The 18,153-nt window shown below is 51.9% G+C and overlaps 4 protein-coding genes across 4 annotated transcripts; 3 read left to right on the top strand and 1 right to left on the bottom strand.

The window, feature by feature from the left end:
* Nucleotides 1-688: 688 nt before the first annotated feature.
* PG998_009111 (uncharacterized protein) lies at nucleotides 689-2,124 on the top strand (the record flags this gene model as incomplete). Its single annotated transcript, XM_066875927.1, has 2 exons — nucleotides 689-1,732; nucleotides 1,810-2,124. 2 exons carry the CDS (start codon nucleotides 689-691, stop codon nucleotides 2,122-2,124), a joined length of 1,359 nt encoding a protein of 452 aa, XP_066728083.1.
* A 544-nt stretch (nucleotides 2,125-2,668) lies between these two features.
* PG998_009110 (DNA-directed RNA polymerase III) lies at nucleotides 2,669-6,131 on the bottom strand (the record flags this gene model as incomplete). The annotated part of the gene is made up of 3 exons (XM_066875926.1): nucleotides 2,669-3,594; nucleotides 3,714-5,845; nucleotides 5,905-6,131. 3 exons carry the CDS (start codon nucleotides 6,129-6,131, stop codon nucleotides 2,669-2,671), a joined length of 3,285 nt encoding a protein of 1,094 aa, XP_066728082.1.
* Nucleotides 6,132-12,272: 6,141 nt separating this feature from the next.
* On the top strand, nucleotides 12,273-15,723 carry PG998_009109 (uncharacterized protein; the record flags this gene model as incomplete). Its single annotated transcript, XM_066875925.1, has 6 exons — nucleotides 12,273-12,539; nucleotides 12,825-12,938; nucleotides 12,992-13,281; nucleotides 14,164-14,347; nucleotides 14,732-14,960; nucleotides 15,029-15,723. The coding sequence occupies 6 exons, from the start codon at nucleotides 12,273-12,275 to the stop codon at nucleotides 15,721-15,723; spliced, it is 1,779 nt and encodes a 592-aa protein (XP_066728081.1).
* Nucleotides 15,724-15,746: 23 nt separating this feature from the next.
* On the top strand, nucleotides 15,747-17,003 carry PG998_009108 (ARM repeat-containing protein; the record flags this gene model as incomplete). The annotated part of the gene is made up of 1 exon (XM_066875924.1): nucleotides 15,747-17,003. One exon carries the CDS (start codon nucleotides 15,747-15,749, stop codon nucleotides 17,001-17,003), a length of 1,257 nt encoding a protein of 418 aa, XP_066728080.1.
* Between the last annotated feature and the right edge of the window lie 1,150 nt (nucleotides 17,004-18,153).

The raw sequence follows: 18,153 nt of genomic DNA, 5'->3' as shown, positions 1-18,153 counted from the left end.
TCTGGGCTTCGGGTTTAGTAGATAGTTTCACGGCCTAGAGCTGGGAAGTGTTGTTGACTCCGGAAGGCGAGAGCGCCGCAAGTAACGCCTCGCTTCTCGGACCTTAGCTGCCATCAGCTCGTAAAACCCAACATCGGACCCTGGCCAAATGTGCTACAAGAAAAGAAAAATGAGACCTGATTCTGGGCGACGCGATTTTAGAAGTAAAGAAAACTAACGACGCAGCGACTGGAGAAGAAAAAACAAAAGAGTATGACTGAGGCTGCTTGGTGCTGGCTGGATCAACAAGCATCAACTCCTCGCTGTGCCCAAGCTCTTGGCGAAGCCATTAAGACGAGATGTCAGCGGGTAGGGTTCCGCGCAGAAGCAACGAGACATTGGATGCCCAAGCAGAGGCAGGAGGAAAGAGGGAAAGACACGATAATACAGTGGGGACGGCTGAGCAGTCTGGGCAGCGTGTCGTTGTTTAGCGTTTAGCGTGGATTCCCCGCTGCATTCTACGTACTTTTCTATTTTCAGACCCTGACACGCAATTGGAGGAAACAAGCTTGCTTCTTAGCTTCTGCCACAAGTCTCCTCCGTCACACGACACCGAACGTCTCTCCCTCCTTGGATATCGCCAGTCTGCAAGCAAGCAGATCCTTATCTCGGAACCAACGGCCGCAAGGCTGGGCAAGCCCATGCCTCCATGACAGATCTGTCACGCGTCCTGCCGGGATTTCCGACAGCCCCATATGCCCGCCTGTTGCCTGCTCTGGAGAACAGCAAGGTGACCACGGCAGAGCTGCTCACTCTCGACATTGCCGACTTGGGCAAGCGCACCAAACTACCTCTCCTGGATCTCAAGAGGCTCTGCAATGCCGTCTTGGAGGCTCTCCATGTGGACCTGGGCGTCTCCGAGAAGCAGCCAGGGAAGCCCAGCGCCTTGAAGCAGACCGCCTCTGGCCTTGCCCAGCGCTGGAGCACCATCAGCACCCTTGATGAATCTCTGGATCGAGCCCTGGGTGGTGGTGTCCCGACGGGCTATGTCACGGAAATCGTCGGCGAGAGTGGAGCTGGGAAGACGCAGTTCTTGTTGACGATGCTTCTCGCCGTCCAGCTTCCACCACCGCACGGGCTTGGCCGGCCTGCCCTCTACATATCTACAGAGGCGCCCCTTTCTACCAAACGCTTGGCCCAGATGTTAAACAGCAACCCGTTCTTCAAAGACCTGGACAAAAAGCCCACCTTGGACCGCATCATGAGCACCGCTACCCCGGATCTCGAGTCGCAAGAGCACATCTTGCAGTACCAGGTCCCCGTCCAGGTGGAGCGATACAACGTTGGTCTGATCGTGCTGGACTCGGTCGCCGCCAACTACCGCGCCGAATACGAACGCGGCGGCAGCCTCGGCTCTAATATGGCCGCGCGCTCCGCCGATCTCATCCGTATGGGCCACCTCCTACATGATCTGGCGCGCCGTCACAACCTCGCCGTCGTCGTCGCCAACCAGGTCATGGACCGCATCCCCTCATCCACCAACGGTAGCAACAGCGGAACCCCGGGAATCTTCGCTATTAAGACCAGCGCCGACACCCCCAAGTCTCCCCTGCCTGATGCTGCCCACTCGACCACCACTGAACTTATCGCCGCCAGTGTCCGGATGACCCAGGACAGCCCGCTCGCCTCGCGTTCACGTGGGCCTTGGCAGCCGCCACCGGGTGCCGAACCTACGAGCAGCCTCGCCGATATGGTTGACATGCGGTCGAGCATGCCGGAGCCGCCACCCGAAGACCCGCCCGCGCCCCTTCCTTACTGTTTGACCACCAGAACCGCTGGGTCACGGGCTGGGGCGACGACCCCTACGCGGACCCTAACAACTTCAAGACGCCGACCCTGGGCCTCGTCTGGTCCACCCAAGTCGCCGCCCGCATCGCGCTGCTCAAGCGGCCCGTCTACGGCCGCAAGGACGTCATCGAGGACGAGGAGACGGGCGGCGTCGCCCTGCGCCACTGGCGCCGCTGGATGAAGGTCGTCTTCGCGCCTCACGTACCCGGGACCGGCCAGGGGCTCGACGGCGCTGTCGAATTTGAGGTCAATATGGGCGGGCTAAAGAGTATCGAGAAGGATAAGAAGAAGGAGTAGGATAATCGGTGGTGAATCAGGAACCGAGTGGTATGTCTTGGTGGAATTATTTAGAATAAACTTTGAGCCCTGATGCACGATCAATACCCAATACATTCACTGTCTATCAACTCTTTCTCTCACCAGAACGACTAAATCTATCGACAAGTGCGTTAAAATGGTGCAATCTATATTTTCATTCCGCAACCAGCACAACTTTACAGCTCCACTCCAGACGGTAACTGTTGATTCACTGTCCATGAACTGGAATGATGATACCAGGTGCCAGAGATTGGCCTCTTATGCCACTATCACCAATGTTCTCATATTTAAAGGGCCATCCCAAAATTCTGTTAAATACAGCTTTGCGCCAGGCACGAGACAACACGAATAGAGTATAACATAAAACCTAAATTCGAAGTACTTATATAATCTGTCATAATTGATTTGCAACTTGAGTAATCTACATAGAAAAGACGAACGCCATGCCAATTATGCCTGGCCTTCCTGGCCTAAACGCCTAGAGATGCAATGGACCGTCATTCCTCGTTCATTCCACCCTCACTCAACTAGTAGGATGTGGGAACTCATCCTCCAGCTGCAGGCGGACGCCCACGTTCATGCTGATAAGCTCTTGAATAAGCAGCTTGGCAGCGTACGGCATGGTCATCTTTGCCACTTCCCGGCTGGTGCGGCAGGAACTGCAGTAACCGCGGTAACCGAATAAACCGCACTTCTGGCAAATATCGACATCGGTACCGTCGGATGAGATCATCAGACGCTCTAGCAGCAGTTGCGAGGCACCGTAGGCGATAAGGCAATCACGCTCCATTTCACCGAGACGCAGACCGCCATCGCGGGAACGACCTTCGGTCGGCTGGCGCGTCAAGATGGCGCGGGGGCCTCGGGATCGCGAATGCATCTTGTCCTGGACCATGTGCTTGAGTCGCTGGTAGTAGATGGGCCCGTTGAAGATGTAGGCCTGCAGCGGCTCTCCTGTGATTCCGGATGTGAAATAATCCTTGCCCTCCCACGAGAAACCAGCCTCGACCAAGTTGCGGCTCATCTCCTCCAGCGGATGCGAACGGAAGGCGTCACCGTACCCAAAGTCTTTACGGCCCCGCACAATGGAAGCCTTGCCGGTAAGGCATTCGAGAAGCTTGCCGACTGTCATACGGGAGGGGAAACCGTGAGGGTTCATGATAATATCAGGAACCAATCCTTTATCGGAGAATGGCATGTCCTCCTGATCAACAATGATACCAACGACACCCTTTTGGCCGTGACGGGACGAGAACTTGTCGCCAAGCTCGGGGCGTCTTGTCTGTCTGGTCTGGATCTTGATCAAATGTGTGTCCTTGTCAGTCTGCGTGACCATGACTTTGTCGATATAAGCAGGGTCATGGTTTCGGTATGAGACGGCACTCTCCTTGTACTCATCACTTCTTCTCTCCATCCCTTTAACACCTGGATTCGTCTCGATGGGGGTCTCTTTTTTAGCATGACGTTGCCCGACTCTACCCTCCAACCGACATCTGCTACACCGTCCTTAGAGAGAGCGATGTGTTTTCCACTAATTTGCGACGGGTCCCTGTCGCCAATCCGCTCACGGCTGCCATTGTTATACTTTTGCAACTCCGTGGTGTACTTCCTGAAGACTTGGCATCGTCCAAAGCCCCGATCGCAAGACGCCTTGTTCAATACAAGGGCATCTTCGATATCGTAACCGGAGAAGGACATGACAACAACAGTGGCGTTGTGGCCAGCTGGGAGCTTGTCGTAGTGGATAAGCTCAATGGTTTTCGAGATAACCATTGGGCGCTGGGGGTAGACGAGAGTGTAAAGTAGAGTGTCGATACGGTTGAACTGGTTATAAGCAATAGCTCCAATGGCTTGCTTACCCATGGCGCATTGATATGTGTTTCGAGGGGATTGGTTGTGATGCGGGAAGGGAATCAAGCCAGCTACCGCTCCAAGAATGGTGAACGGCTCAATTTCCACGTGTGTATGAGCTTTGGTTATGTCCTTCTCGTACAGAGCCACCAAGGCATCGTTCTCTTCGTTGACATCCAAATACTCAACGATACCCCGCGTGAGGAAATCATCAAACGTGACTTTGCCAGCCTGTAATAGCCTCAGATGACTTGCTTGAATCTTGGCCTTGCCATTCTTCACAATAATGTAAGGGCGACAGATCCGGCCTTCGTCTGTGGCAATATGCACCGCCGCAAGGTTGTTATTAACGTTGATGCTCACGAAAGGCGAGACCCATCCTCGTCGGCGCATAGTCCGGAACTTGTTTGCAAACTGCTTGGGGAATCGAGTCATAGCAAAGGGTGTACCATTGATGTAGATGACATAAGCGCCGGGAGCATGCATCTCAGCGCCAGAGAAACAACGCAAAGGCTCGATGCTAGCGTCGAGTGTGAACACCCATCGTTTGACCGGCTCCTCTTCGATGTTGGTGGTAATATGCGTCATAAGAGCCAAGTTCTTGACCAGACCACAGGCCTCTCCTTCAGGGGTATCTGATGTGCACAACATTCCCCATTGGGAGGGCTGAAGAGCTCGGGGTCCAGATACTTTCCGAGTCTTTTCGAATTGACTGCTGATTCGTGTCATCATTCCCAAGGCGCTGATATAACTGAGACGGCTCAAGACGTGCGTGACACCGGCTCTTTCCATCTTGAATCGCTTCACGCTCCAGTTGCCTGTTTGGATAGCACGGTTCATGCCTTCACTAATATGCCGACCGTTTGCAATGATGGGTCCTAAGGGGTCGTAACTGGCTCTGTTGTTCTTCTTCAAGACGTTGTCGGCGGCGAACTTCAGGTCCGTAAGATACTTCTTGAATAAATCTTCAAACAAGAGGGAAAGCATTTGACCTGCCAACTCCAGACGCTTGTTACCGACGAAATCTCTGTCATCCACGAGCTTGGGGTTATAGTAGGCCATAAGCACTCGTCGCGTCATTAGCGCAACGTAAACAGCCTTGGGGTAGAAGTCCAGGCCCTCCACGGGGATATGAGCAATAATGATATTTGCCAGGGCGTCCAAGCCTTCTTCCACATGACTTCTGCGTGCCTGTGGTGCACCGGCTCCGGGTTTACCCCTTCCTCCCATCTTCGTCCGGGCTCCAATGTAGTCAAGAGCTTGCTGCTGAGTGAAGACGCCCACCTTATGAGCCTCCTCGAAGTTGACAAGAAAGTCATCTTGGAATCTGCCATCGGAGCCAGCAACCAGTTGCATAATCTCGAAATCCGACAGACCTCCCAGAGCCTTGAGGATGATGATAATGGGAATAGGCTCGATGAGGACGTTGTGGTTCAGGACAAGCCGATCTTTCCGAAGAATAACGTAGGTCTTGGATTTACGCTCATGAGTGGAACTCGTGACAGATGCTTGAATGATGTTGTTCTTCTCGTCGGCTTCGACGATGACTCTGTTCTTGCTGAGCTGTTCTTGAACAAGAATCACCTTTTCTGTGCCTCCGACAATGAAGTAGCCGCCAGGATCCAGCGGGCACTCATTCAAGCGCTCCATCTCAGTATTGTTGGCGCCGTAGAGATAGCATTTGTTGCTTCGGAGCATGACCGGGATCCGGCACAGCTCCAGGTTTCTCTGGATGACCCGTTTCTTCTCACGGAAGAAGGCAACATCAACAAGCACCTTTGCGGAGTAGGTCATGTCTCGCAGGCGGCATTCCATGGGACTAATCTCATTGCGAGGCTGGGGTCCCTCGCTGTAACCTGGGCGATCGGGCTTGGTAACGCGAATGTCCAGAAACTCGATGAAAAAGACGAGTTGGCATCGCTCCTGACGGTACGATTGGCCTTGAGGATCTCCTTGATCTCATGGTCGACGAAGAAATTGTAGGAGTCAATATGCTGCTTCACCAGACCCTTGACCTTCAAGAATGCAGGCAAAAGCTGCATCTTGTCGTCGACGGTCGAGATGGGATCGGTGAGCTTCTTGCCATTGTAAAATGGCTCCAGCAGAGCCTCGAATCCATCGTCGACGTGCGGCATGTTGGGCGCTGGTGAAGGTAACACTCACACCTCACTGTTGCTGTTGTTGGAGGTTTTTTTTCCGGCATTAAAAATCTCGAAGCTCAAGGTACAGGGAGAGATGACTCCATCCGGTCGTAGGCCACCAAGCTTAGCCATCGTCGCTGAAAGGTGGGGCTCGTCTGTCAAAGGTGTTGACTGCACTGCACCGACAAACCAAGCACGACTACTCCTAGAAAGTTTACGCCTGCTTGGATTAAACTGCAAGAGCACATTGAGGTCTATTTGCTCGTTTCAGGATTTTCCTAGGAACTCTCGGAGCAGACTGCGTACGGAATTCCAATCACGCTGGCCTGCCTCCGCCTGTGGTATGTAAGTACACGCCGACCTGTCGCGACTACCCCTCTAAAATTAAGCTCTTTCTATATCCGTTAAGCTTGCGCACGGATCAATGCGATAAAGGCACGATAAGAAACATTGATACGGATGGTGATATGTCCGGCAGGCAATGCAGTGTTAATAAGCTGGTCAGCGATCACGAGGATGAATGGATGGCAATAGAAATGCTAGCCAACAGGGAGACAGTTATATCTAGAACCGATAGTATGACTGGCGTGCATATACTAAGTTTCTTACGTGCAATAACCAGCCAATGAACGACTCCTTCCAGTGAAGGTATCCGGAGTGTGTTTACACAATGATACTATTCAACATGGAGTTGCTTGGTGTACCAGTTGTAGAGGACAATGGATTTGTTTACGCGGCCATGACGGGAGCTTGTGTGACTCTACAACATCACACTCACATATGCCGCCGGCTTGCTGCAGCATTCCCACTCCTTTTTCTATCACACGCAAAAGGAACGCCATCAATCTGGAATGACAACGGAGAACATGCTCGCCCTTTACGCTGAACGAGACTGCCCAGACAGTTATGATTATATTTGTGTCTGTTCAACCGTGTAGTTGTGCACTAGTATTGGTGAATCCGGGCATATCTCACGTAAATAGCACTACCTGTCCTTATGGTATGGTAAGATATTGTTCTCAGTTTACACGCAACGCCTTTACATAGGAATTACTAGCATCACGAGGGTAGGCATGTGTCAACTGTACCCGTACCCCGCTGCCAGCCTCAAATTAATATCTTCTGCCCGCCCTGGCGCGCAAAAGAAACCTGTTCACGAGGCTCTGATTCTCCATATAAGAAGAGCTGGGAAGATTGGGGCGGCATGTGACTAGTCACCTCCAGGCCGGCTGGCGTGTGGAAGCGGTCTATACCAAATCCATCAACAGTATGCTGCTACCTGAATCTCAACAATAAGGAGCCACAACTCGTTATACCATGACCCAGTCGACTCCTTGCTCGAAGTGACAGCCACGGGAGATGGACTGCCAGTGATCCATATGATCTTGAACTCCAAAGGGACCACCACGATATTACGTAAGAGAGCCTTACAAGTTTACTGAACACGGCTGACTGTCTATAGGAATCCAGAAGTCATGTATGATATGCACAATACCGAATAGAGCAATCCCATCGAAGCCCTGACGCCTCTCTGCTTGCATGCTACATTGATGGATCCGCGTTCGAAACAATGTCTCCTGCAGGTGCAAATTTTTTGGTGGTGTTAGAAACGCACGTTTGCCCACCTATATGCATGGGGACACACTGCCTGCTGAGAGTGCCCGGCGCTAGAGATCGTCCATGGGCTGCTTGGCTCCGTGCCATGCTGGATGCTCGATCGGGATACCCACCCAATTCATAGATGGATGTATGTAGGTACGTACGGAGTACGTTCCTCATGTTTTCTTGGGCCAGTCGGCGTGGATACTCGCTTTGCTCCGAGTAAATACGTACGGTTCCTTGAGATGCCCCTTGCCGTCACATTCAAGAATTTGCAGGCACCCGCAGTGCCGGCAACCTACACTGAGGAAAGAGAGACGCATTCTGAGCTGGCAATGCATGTTCTGCAGGAGGTCACATAAAACAAACACCCAGGCTGCCAGGCGTATGCAATACACACGTATTTGGCTGCCTAGGTGGGTATATATTCCAGAATCGTGAAGAATGAGGACTTGGGCTGCAGCTAGTCGTCATATCTCAACACACTGCTGCATGCAGGTTGCGAAAAGGGAGGCAAGGGAAAGAGGGGGTTAGGGCGGGGAGCGGAGCGGATACCGATGGACTGAGCATTCCAGGGTCTCGACTCACTGCAAGCTTGTTGATCGGGTGAATGTTTCTTGCCATCCTCATAAGGGTAAAAAGCATGCAAGAACTCGGGGCGGCTGGCGGCTAGAACAGGACGAGGGGTAGTGCATACATTTGCCCGGTTTTGCTGGGCCCGGTTCGAGTGAGCAGCGCGTATGATACCACTCCCCATGCTTTGCGTCGTCGGCGATGCCCCGCCTCCCAGCACTGCAATTCATACATATACGCGCTGCAAGCCACTGATACTCGTCCCCATGCAATGGAATGCACCCAACAAATGTGTGACTTCTGGCAGGGCAAGGCCAGGTGAAGGCATAGCGACGCAAGGCAGAACATGTGTCTGGTTCGGGCCAAAAGTCGGTGAACCAAAAAGGCAGAGGGAAGACAGGTCTTCCTTGAGACCAATTGCCACCGATTGATGAAACCTGCAGGCCGAAAGGTGCCATCAACCAAGCCTTGCCGCCGATGAGGAGGGGCTCGAACCCGATCTCTCCGCCATGAGAGGAGTATACAAAGCCGTATTCCTCGTTTCAACGTTTTCTTTCGTTTAGACTAACGATCATCCGATCATGACAGATGCATACCATGGTAGTACCTAGCCGTAGCGTTTAGCCAAAGCGAATGTGGACCACCTCGACCAAGTACAGCCGACTACATAGCGTGAACGGTTGCTTCCATCTAGACCTTTGTCAAACACCACGTTTCTCCTAACGGGTTGAACAAAGCGCAGAGGTAAACCACTCGATGGTGGCGTCAAGAAATCAACGGTCATCTCAAAGGCTGGCCAGCGGCTGGGTGGCAGAAGTAGCGGTAGCGGTAGCGATGGTGAAGCGAAAAAGGAAGCAAGGTCAGACCCGGGCTGGCACCAGGTGTTGGTGATCTTTCGTACGAGTGACTGTGAGTAAGCCGGCGCATCTCGAATCGTCGAACATGGATTTATCACCACGGTCAGCCGCGCTAAGCCATTTGACTTCGAGGCGGTATCTCGGCTCGATGCGAAACTTTGGGGCGGCCGAGGGACCCTTTGCGAGGTCCCCGCTAGCCCACATGGAGCGCAAAGATGGCATGGAAATTTGGAAATGCTGTTGTTGCCGGTGGCAGCAGGTGGTTTAGAAAGAAAATTGACTGGTCAAGTGAATAGGCCTCTCATCCCTCTACACACTACACACAATTCTCCCGCTGGCCCTAGGCTAGCTAGTGTAGCGTGTAGTGTGTAGTGTGTAGCGTAGCTGCCAGCTGCCCCTCGTTTGTGTTTCTAGGCTTGCTCTGGAAATGAGAGTGTGTTGATGATCTTTATGTCTGCGTGCTTTCGAAATGACGTCCTCAAGCGGATGACGGAACCCAACAACCCTCCCGATTTCTTTCTTTTTCTCTAGCATTTCCCCATCTTTCATTTTTCTTACGAGTACGTATATCCATACTAGATCTGTATACCATGTCGTTTGGGGGAATAAAATGGTCGCATCATTCATTCACTGCTTACATGTGCATGGTAAACGATCCTACTAAATATACGAAGTAGTTCTCCGTAGCCTCTCCTCAGGGCCACAGAGAGACGGACCCCGAAATCTGACATGCCGAGCCGATACCTTACCTCATGGACCGAATATAACATGAAGACGCCCACTCATTCGCCCATTCGAGTTAGAGCGCAGAGTTCCAGTCGGCCTACGACATAGGGTCGGCCCCTCATTCGCGAACGACGTTCCGAGCAAGGGTAACATGTTGTCCAACCACAGCACCTCTGGCTACGTCTCCGTGCTCCTGCATGGACATCTTTGTGGGGTTTAGGGTGGTTAAGGGCCTTTTTGTTGCAGTGGCCTGGCAGAAGCCTGGCAGTAGAAGATGCTGACAGCAGGAGGAATCTGCATAGAAGGAGGCGATGTTTCGGGCCTCCCCCTCCTCTCTCTGATGACAATGCCCTTCAGCCACTCCTCGGTACGAAAGATGCGTGCTGCCGCACTTGGTTCTGATTCCGGATTGGCACTAGCTAAATAACCAAGATGCTGCCGACGATCACCCATCTTCTGCGTGTGCCCAGGCTGCCAGGAGGGAAGATAGCCGTTTCCAAACCAAACGGGGGTGATGTAAGTCATGGACGGACGGGGATTCTTGCGTTATCCCGTCTCTGCTAGCTCCTAGGGTCCCCGCACTAGTCTGTTGCGGATTGTCACTTGGACCACGAATCGGCCAAGGCGTATGAGCGAAGGAGATAGTGGGAAGCCCACAGTTCGGACCAGTCCCATCTCGCGGCTAGGCTAGGTCGTTGCTCACCGCTTCCTTCGTCTCTGGGTTTTTCTTCTCTGCCGGTCTCCCTTCGTACTTTGTAGTTCAGTGTCCTCTGTGGTGGTGTTGAGGGGCATTAAGCCATTAGCACCGCCGGCATCCCATGGGTTTGAGCTGTGGGGTTTCGTCTTGACCTTTGAGACCGTTGGGCACGACTGCGAGAAAACAAAAGAGCATGAAAGAAAGAAAAGAACGAAGAAGAAGAAAAAGAAGTCTTTCATGATTGGAGATGAGTCGCAATGCACATACACATATTGTGTAATCATACCCGTAAGGCAGATAAAGTTAGGCTATCTACATGTAGGTACCTTCGTCGTTGCATCCGCAACCTGTCACATCGATAGATGCATTTGATAGACTCCGAGCCGCCGACAGCAGTGAGACTCTTTCGCGCCTGCAATTGTCTCATCGGGATCCGTGAATGAGGAACTAGTTGACTGTTAGGCACGGGTAGTTTGGCTGATGGCCTGAAAGAGTCACGGCCTTACCAGTCATCTGGTTGTTAGGTTCGGTGTTGCAAAAGTCAAAGTGAAGCCTTGCCTTCAGAGATGACTTGAGCTTATTTATTGTCCAGGACATGTTCCGCATCCACAAGGGATTGATAAAGATCGAGTAACCCCTCCATTACGGACTAATAATGCATTATTGAGCGATCAATACATCTGCCCAGTCGGTCCAGCCTGTCTCTCTCTAAAGTCGACGGTGTACGTAACGTCGTGCCAGGGTTCCCGGTGCTTGCGCGAGATCTCGCATGCTCTCTCTCGTTCTTCTGGAGTCACGCTCTGGAGTTGTGCGGTTTTTAGACCCAGCACCCGCGCCAGTGCCAGGTCCAACGAACCAGGACCAGGAAGGTAGTAACGAGCCACCGACCAACGTGTGGCCCCCCTCTACCCTCCAAGTCCCAAGTCCCAAGTGCCCATCGGCTCTCCGACAGGGGTCGCCTTCTGGGTTACTCTGTTCCTGCTTCAACCCCCCAAAGGCCAGAGGAAGCACCACCACCAGCGGTTTGATCTTGGTCTGGCTTTCGCTTCGCTTCGCTACCTCTGCTCTCTTTCTTGTCCACAAACTCACATTCATTTTGTTGGTCAATCTTCTTGCTATCGCTCCCTGCCTAGGGAAGCGCTTTTGTTGCTATAGTTCCTCATTCCCATCAAAGGTAAGCAGCAAAAACTCCCCGTGTCGTCTCGTCTGGCCCTTCGTTAGCCTGGCCCGGAACCTCTGCCTCCACCTCCAGCCAGTCAGTCAGTCCAGTCACCTTGGCGACGGTTGACTCGTCTCGTGTATGTGTGTGTGCGAGCGATTGAGGCACCACAGAGATGGGCGCACAGAAACAAGGAGCATATATGTCTGCCCCAGCGATCGATGTGATCGATGCCCAGCGCAACTACTTTTTGTTGTTGCGCCTCGCTCTGCTCGGTCGCTCCAGAAGCAAAAGTCTTGTTCCCTGTTGTTGTGGTTATTGTTTCTGTCGGAGACACACAATACTACTTGTCGCGCCGCCTGTCTCCGGCCATGTCTGACTTGAGTCTTTGATGGCCAAACAAACCAAATGCTGACTACCAACTCGCGATTCTGCAGTTTATAGAACGGCGACAAGCCCGTCCACCTCTGTACGAAAAACCCGATAGTTTGTAACAACAGAACGAAAACAAAAATCCTACAAGAATGATGGACGATTACCGATTCCGCTCCCAGCAGGCCCAGCAGTCGCCCCGGAACGAAGTACCAATGAATTCGATTGTGTCTCCGCCGAGGAATGGCTCTCGCATGCCTCAGCAGCAGCAACAGCAGCAGCAGCAGCAGCAGCGTGTATCGACCCAAGATCATCGCACCTCGTTGCCCCGTCGGTTCACTACCGACTCGGGCCATGTACCAACACTGTCCACCATAAATAACCAGCGCCCTCCTGAGCCCCAGGAGTATCCTACTGCGGTGAGTGCAACCCTGCTCCCTGCCGGGCATCTCCGTTGTTGTCTAGCCCCGCTGGGTTGTCTTCCGAAGATGTCTCAATATTGAAATATATGTCTTGCGCTTGTGGAACTCGTGGCTGACTTCTGCCCACCCCAGACCCAGTATAAAGCCCAATTGGTATGGCACCTGCCTCTGAAGTTCTTTTGCATGTTTCCCGGTCAAGCTTTCTAGAGCTTCTGACTTGCGTGCCCGAGGTCGATTCGTTTTGTATGTGGCGCAAGAGACACTGCTGACTGTGTGTTGCAGCTAGAGAAGAAGAAGCTTGAATATGAGAAGATCGTGGAGCAGAGACGGCGCTTCGAAGCCGAGATGCAGAAACTTGCTGCGCAGCAGCGTCTAGAGGAGAGATGGAGTTGTTACGTATGCAGGAGGATCTGGGCCGTGGTGCGGCCTTGACCGGCCACATGTCCGAGCCGACAACACCACCAGAGTATCGCGAAACCTCGGCTGGATTCCCCACCATGTTCTCTCGTCCGAACCGATACTCGACTTCGAGCTTGGTCTCTCCGCACACTTTCTCTAACCGACCTGGCAGGTCCGGCTCGCAGCTGACTTCGCCCCAATCATCCATGATGCCTTCTCGTTTCAACTTCGATGACCAGATTCCTTCTAGATCAGTTCCGGGGTCTCGCCGCAACAGCGATGACGACGAGAAGGAAGAGGCTCTTCGTCAGGATCCTACCAGTCACCGGTCCACAAATGCGTACGTATTTTGCTTGCTTCCCCTTTGAACCCGTCTTGTTTTCCCGTAATCGTCTCGTTGTTACGGGTTTTGCGTTTTTGCTTGTTCTGCTCGATACTTTCAAGCTCATCCATTCATTTATTGCCTTCCTGATTTCACATGTATCACCCAATCCCCATTTTTCTGTCAGGTTGAAGATGGGACAAATCTTTGTCACATTGAATGCAAGGCCTCATGAGCATGCCTAGTACATGTTCTGAGCCTCTCTTCACCACCTCCTCTCTCTGCAATCACGCACATCCCTTTTCCACACTTATCCCAACAGACTGAGTTCAGTCCAATACCCGATTGTGCAAGATATTGTCTCCCCTGTGACACGAAACTCGATCATCGTGGTTGAACGTGGCAAGAAAGAAGCATCTCCCATTCTATCAGGTAATCTCTATTCTCGCAAAGCCGTCTCCAAAACTACACATTCCGCCTCCTATCGATCAGTAATTGTCGTTGTGATAGATCCTCCATGCGGAAGCATATACGGAATCTCATCTTTGCACCCTTCAAAATATCTTTTATTATATTGAATTTCGAGGTCCAAGGAGATCTCAAGAATTAAAAGTTGTTCATTCTGCATTTTGACTTTCTTTACTACCTGGTAGGTAGGTAGTATAGAACATTGCATTCACAGGATTGGGCCAACACTTCCTTTATCTGCCCGACTCGTCGATATTGCACCAGTTCTCCTTTTCTTTGCCTACTCATCCTTCCTTCACCCAAGTCGGCGACATTTCGCTAGCTCCTACCTCATCGTTCCTCCATCAACCCATCGTTACAGTCTTCCATCCATCCCATATCTCGTTACTTTGTTGCCTCCTAGACTTCGTTGTGCTGACTGATATTCATCAGTCTGAACCGGTACTCAATGCCTGTTACGAGAAGAGGCAATCTTTATGACAACATAGACCAAACCAACGCTGCAGGTTTCCTCTTCAGAGACGACGATTCCGGAATGGAGTCTACTTACACAGCTGTCGATACTGGCGATAACGGTTTCCCAAAACTGTACACCCAGAAGGCGAACCCCAACCGAGTAAGTGCAATGTCCTTCATATGTGTGTTCATTTGCCTTTTTGATTGTTGTCGACTCTCCCCACCTGAGTGAGCCCTGAGAGTCTGCGTTATTGAACGCGTTGTGAGTATCGCGTTTGTTGATTGTGTGCTACTTCTCAATCATTACATCAAACCAACTGCCTACTTCTCTCCCTCAACTCACAATAAGCCAGAAGACAATCAGTTCTTCCTTCACATTTCATATGCATTGAAATCCCCTTCCAGCCTGACTTTTTGTTTCAACACACATGATCTTTTACGTTGAAAACTTGCAAAAGCCATTTTCAAACTTGCGATCTCCAAACTTCTCTCAGCTCTTATGCTCATCCGCAATTCTTAACTTACTAATTGCCTCTTCTCACAGCTCTCGGCCTCATCTGTAGCCGTCGATCTCGCTGCACTTGAGACTGCCAACGGTTGGAACAAGATGTCTTCAATGCACCGACACCAGCAGAGCTTGTCCCAGCTCAATTCCTCTCAGATGAATTCCAGTGATAATGGACAAGGCGGGGAGTCTTCTGATGCTAAGAGCATTGGCGCTCGATCTGGTTTCCGCCGTTCACTTGACCTGAAGAACCACAATGTTGACTTGGGTTACTACAAGGACGCTGTCGCTGAGGCCACTTCTGCTGCACCTCTCATGTCACCTCCTGCGGCACAGGTTCTGGCTACGCCCCCAAACTGCAGACTTCGTTTTCCGCAAACGACATCCCCACTGTCAAGAATCCCTCATCTGCTGTCACACCTGGGTTCAACCCCAATAATGCCAACGCTCATGCGCAGCAACATTTCCATCACCATAATGCTAGCATCGGACGCATTCCCCCGGGTGCTTACTCTAAGCGCCATAGCCGGGAACTTTCCGGCGACAGTGGTCACATCGCAGTTACTCAGTCTGCTACCTTCCCGTCGATTGGATCGGCTCTTCATGCCAATGCACCATCCTTTGGACCTCCCGCAACCCAGGCCCAGATGCAGTCAACCCCATCGTCTGCATCTATCTCTTCTCCAGGTTCTTCCATGGGCTCCTATCCTTCATTCTTTCCGGGTGGCTACAACCCCACCAGCCCTAATGGTCCCAATGGTCCCAATGGTCATGGTCACAGCCACGGCCACGGCCACAGCCACGGCCATGGTCCTGTCCCTGGTCCCGGGTACAATATGAACAACAGCATGAACATGCTTACAATGGGCATGAACAACATGAACATGAATGGTTACCCCGGTCAATCCTACAACAACTATGGCCCCATGTACCAGCCTGGTGCGTCCGCCAGCCGTGACTCCCAGCAGCGTGTTATCAATCAGCGTCGTGCTGTGGACAGTGAAGGCAAGTACATCATCAGCACTATTTGAATTTCAACTAACAGTTTGCAGCTATGTCACGCTTCAACAACCTGACACTCGATGACCTCGTTGGCGAAATCTTCGCTTTGTGCAAGGATCAACATGGCTGTCGCTTCCTTCAAAAGCAACTGGAGAGCCGGAACCCGACTGAGATCCACCAAATCTGGCGAGAGACCAGCCCTCATGTCACAGATTTGATGATGGATCCTTTTGGCAACTACCTCTGCCAAAAGCTCTTGGAGTACTGTACCGATGACGAGCGCACTACCCTTATCCAGAATGCCTCGGCACAGATGGTTCGCATTGCGCTGAACCAGCATGGTACTCGTGCTCTTCAGAAGATGATCGAGTTTGTTTCTATCCCTGAGCATGTGCAGATCATCGTCAACGCCCTTCGTTACGAAGTTGTCAGCCTTATCCAAGACCTGAACGGTAACCACGTCATCCAGAAGTGTCTTAACAAGCTTTCTGCAGAAGACGCTCAGTTCATCTTTGATGCTGTCGGCAATCATTGCATTGATGTTGGCACTCACCGCCATGGTTGCTGCGTTCTTCAGCGCTGCATTGATCATGCTTCAGGAGACCAGAAGGGCTGGCTCGTCGCACGTATCACCAATGAAGCTCTCCGCCTTGTGCAAGATCCTTTCGGCAACTACGTGGTTCAGTATATCATCGACCTTAACGAGCCAGCTTTCACCGAACCTCTTGTGAAGGAATTCGGCACTAAGATCGGCATGCTCTCTCGCCACAAGTTTAGCTCCAATGTCATCGAAAAATGCCTGCGCTGCGCATCGGAGCCTTCTCGAGACAACATGTGCCAGGAGATGCTGAATCCGGGAGAGATGGATAAACTGTTGCGAGATTCATTTGGCAACTACGTGGTTCAGACTGCCCTGGAGCATGCTACTCCTCAGATGAAGCACCAGCTTGTGGAGTCCATCCGCCCTATTTTGCCTGGTATTCGATCTACTCCCTATGGACGTCGCCTACAAGCCAAGATTCAGGCCCATGATGCCCGCAGCGTTTCGAACCCGAGCAGCGGTCAGAACACACCTGCCGACCAGACTGGTGGGCAGGTCTCGCTTCGCGCTGCCGCCCAGACCATGGGTAACGGCACCATGTCTTCTAGAGGTTATACCAATGGCATGAGTGGCGCACGTGGTCAGGCTGCTTATCCTCCGAGTAGCAGCCTCACCGTGCCCCCTCCTCAGCCTCCTCGGCTGAACCAGGGCTACACCTACCCAGGCGCTCCTATGCAGACTGGCAACGGTGATGGCCACTTCTTCTAAGGTCTTTTCTTTTGCAATTTGCCGCCACCCAGCTTGTAATGGTATGGTGCGAGGGACGAATGGGGGCGGCATTCATCAGGACGGCTCTTCTGGGCTGTCCCTGCGGTATTCTATTTGGCTTAGGCGAAGCACGAACGAAATGTCTTCCACGAATCTGACGACCTTTCCTTGGTGTTCTTCTACAGACACCCAAACTTAACCTGTCATTCGACTCTATCCCGACACTTGACATAAGCCGACGAGCATTTCACTAGCGCCCACCGTTCCCTGGGTTGCTCTGTACACTACACGCTCGTTGACCCAGAACTTATCATCATCCCCTTGGATTTCTGCCGGTCTTGGATGAGGAACGTTCGTAATTTGCGATGACCAAGAACGATATCAGCATCCATACCCAGATCTCTCAAGGCCTGTATCCCTGTAACAGGATCGTGCGCGATGTTCGCGCCCATCATAGACTTTCCTAGCCGTCTCTCTCTTTTTCTTACATTGTCGTTTCTCGGTTCAGTTGTGCCCGGCATTGCGATGATCTCCGACATTCCGACGTATTCATGAACGTCATCACGATAGTTCACGACGACAAGGATTTGAGGCCAATCTTTGTGGTAGCTTGCTACCGGCTCCTGTTCTGCCAGCTGTCTGACAGCTTCATGGGCAGGCAGGGGAGATTCATTGCGCTTCTTCTCTTCTTTTACGGGTGGCTTTAGTACACTCTCCGGATCTGCCATTGACGAAAAAGAAAAAAAAAAGTCCATTTTCTCAGCAAAGCACCTTGTCCCCCACGTTTACCCTCAGCCTGCAGTATCCACGTCGCATTCACCGAAATGGGAGATATTGGCAGGCATAGCTGGGAGGATGAATGTCGAGAGAAAGGAAGCTGCTGAGCTTTCGCCTAGCTATCAGAATCATGGGCATACAAAATCGCGCAGAAATTTCGGGGAGGTAGAAAGCGAATGACATATCCCCAAGATGTGTTTTCTTTCTAGTTGTTATTCATTGCGGCGGAGACGCGGGAAACTAGGATTGCGATTCTTTTTCTTTTCTATGGCGACGATCTGCACCCAGAATCCATGAATGGACGGGGGAGAGACGTGGTCAACTCCTCCTGACGAGAAATTTGCACATGAGCAGGGGCAAAATTATTTTCTTG

Source organism: Apiospora kogelbergensis, assembly GCF_038363985.1.
Source record: "Apiospora kogelbergensis strain CBS 113332 chromosome Unknown utg000006l_segment0_segment0, whole genome shotgun sequence".
Taxonomy (NCBI): Eukaryota; Fungi; Ascomycota; class Sordariomycetes; order Amphisphaeriales; family Apiosporaceae; genus Apiospora; species Apiospora kogelbergensis.
The sequence above is the reverse complement of the archived record's forward strand: the minus strand, read 5'-3'. Positions and strand labels throughout refer to the sequence as shown.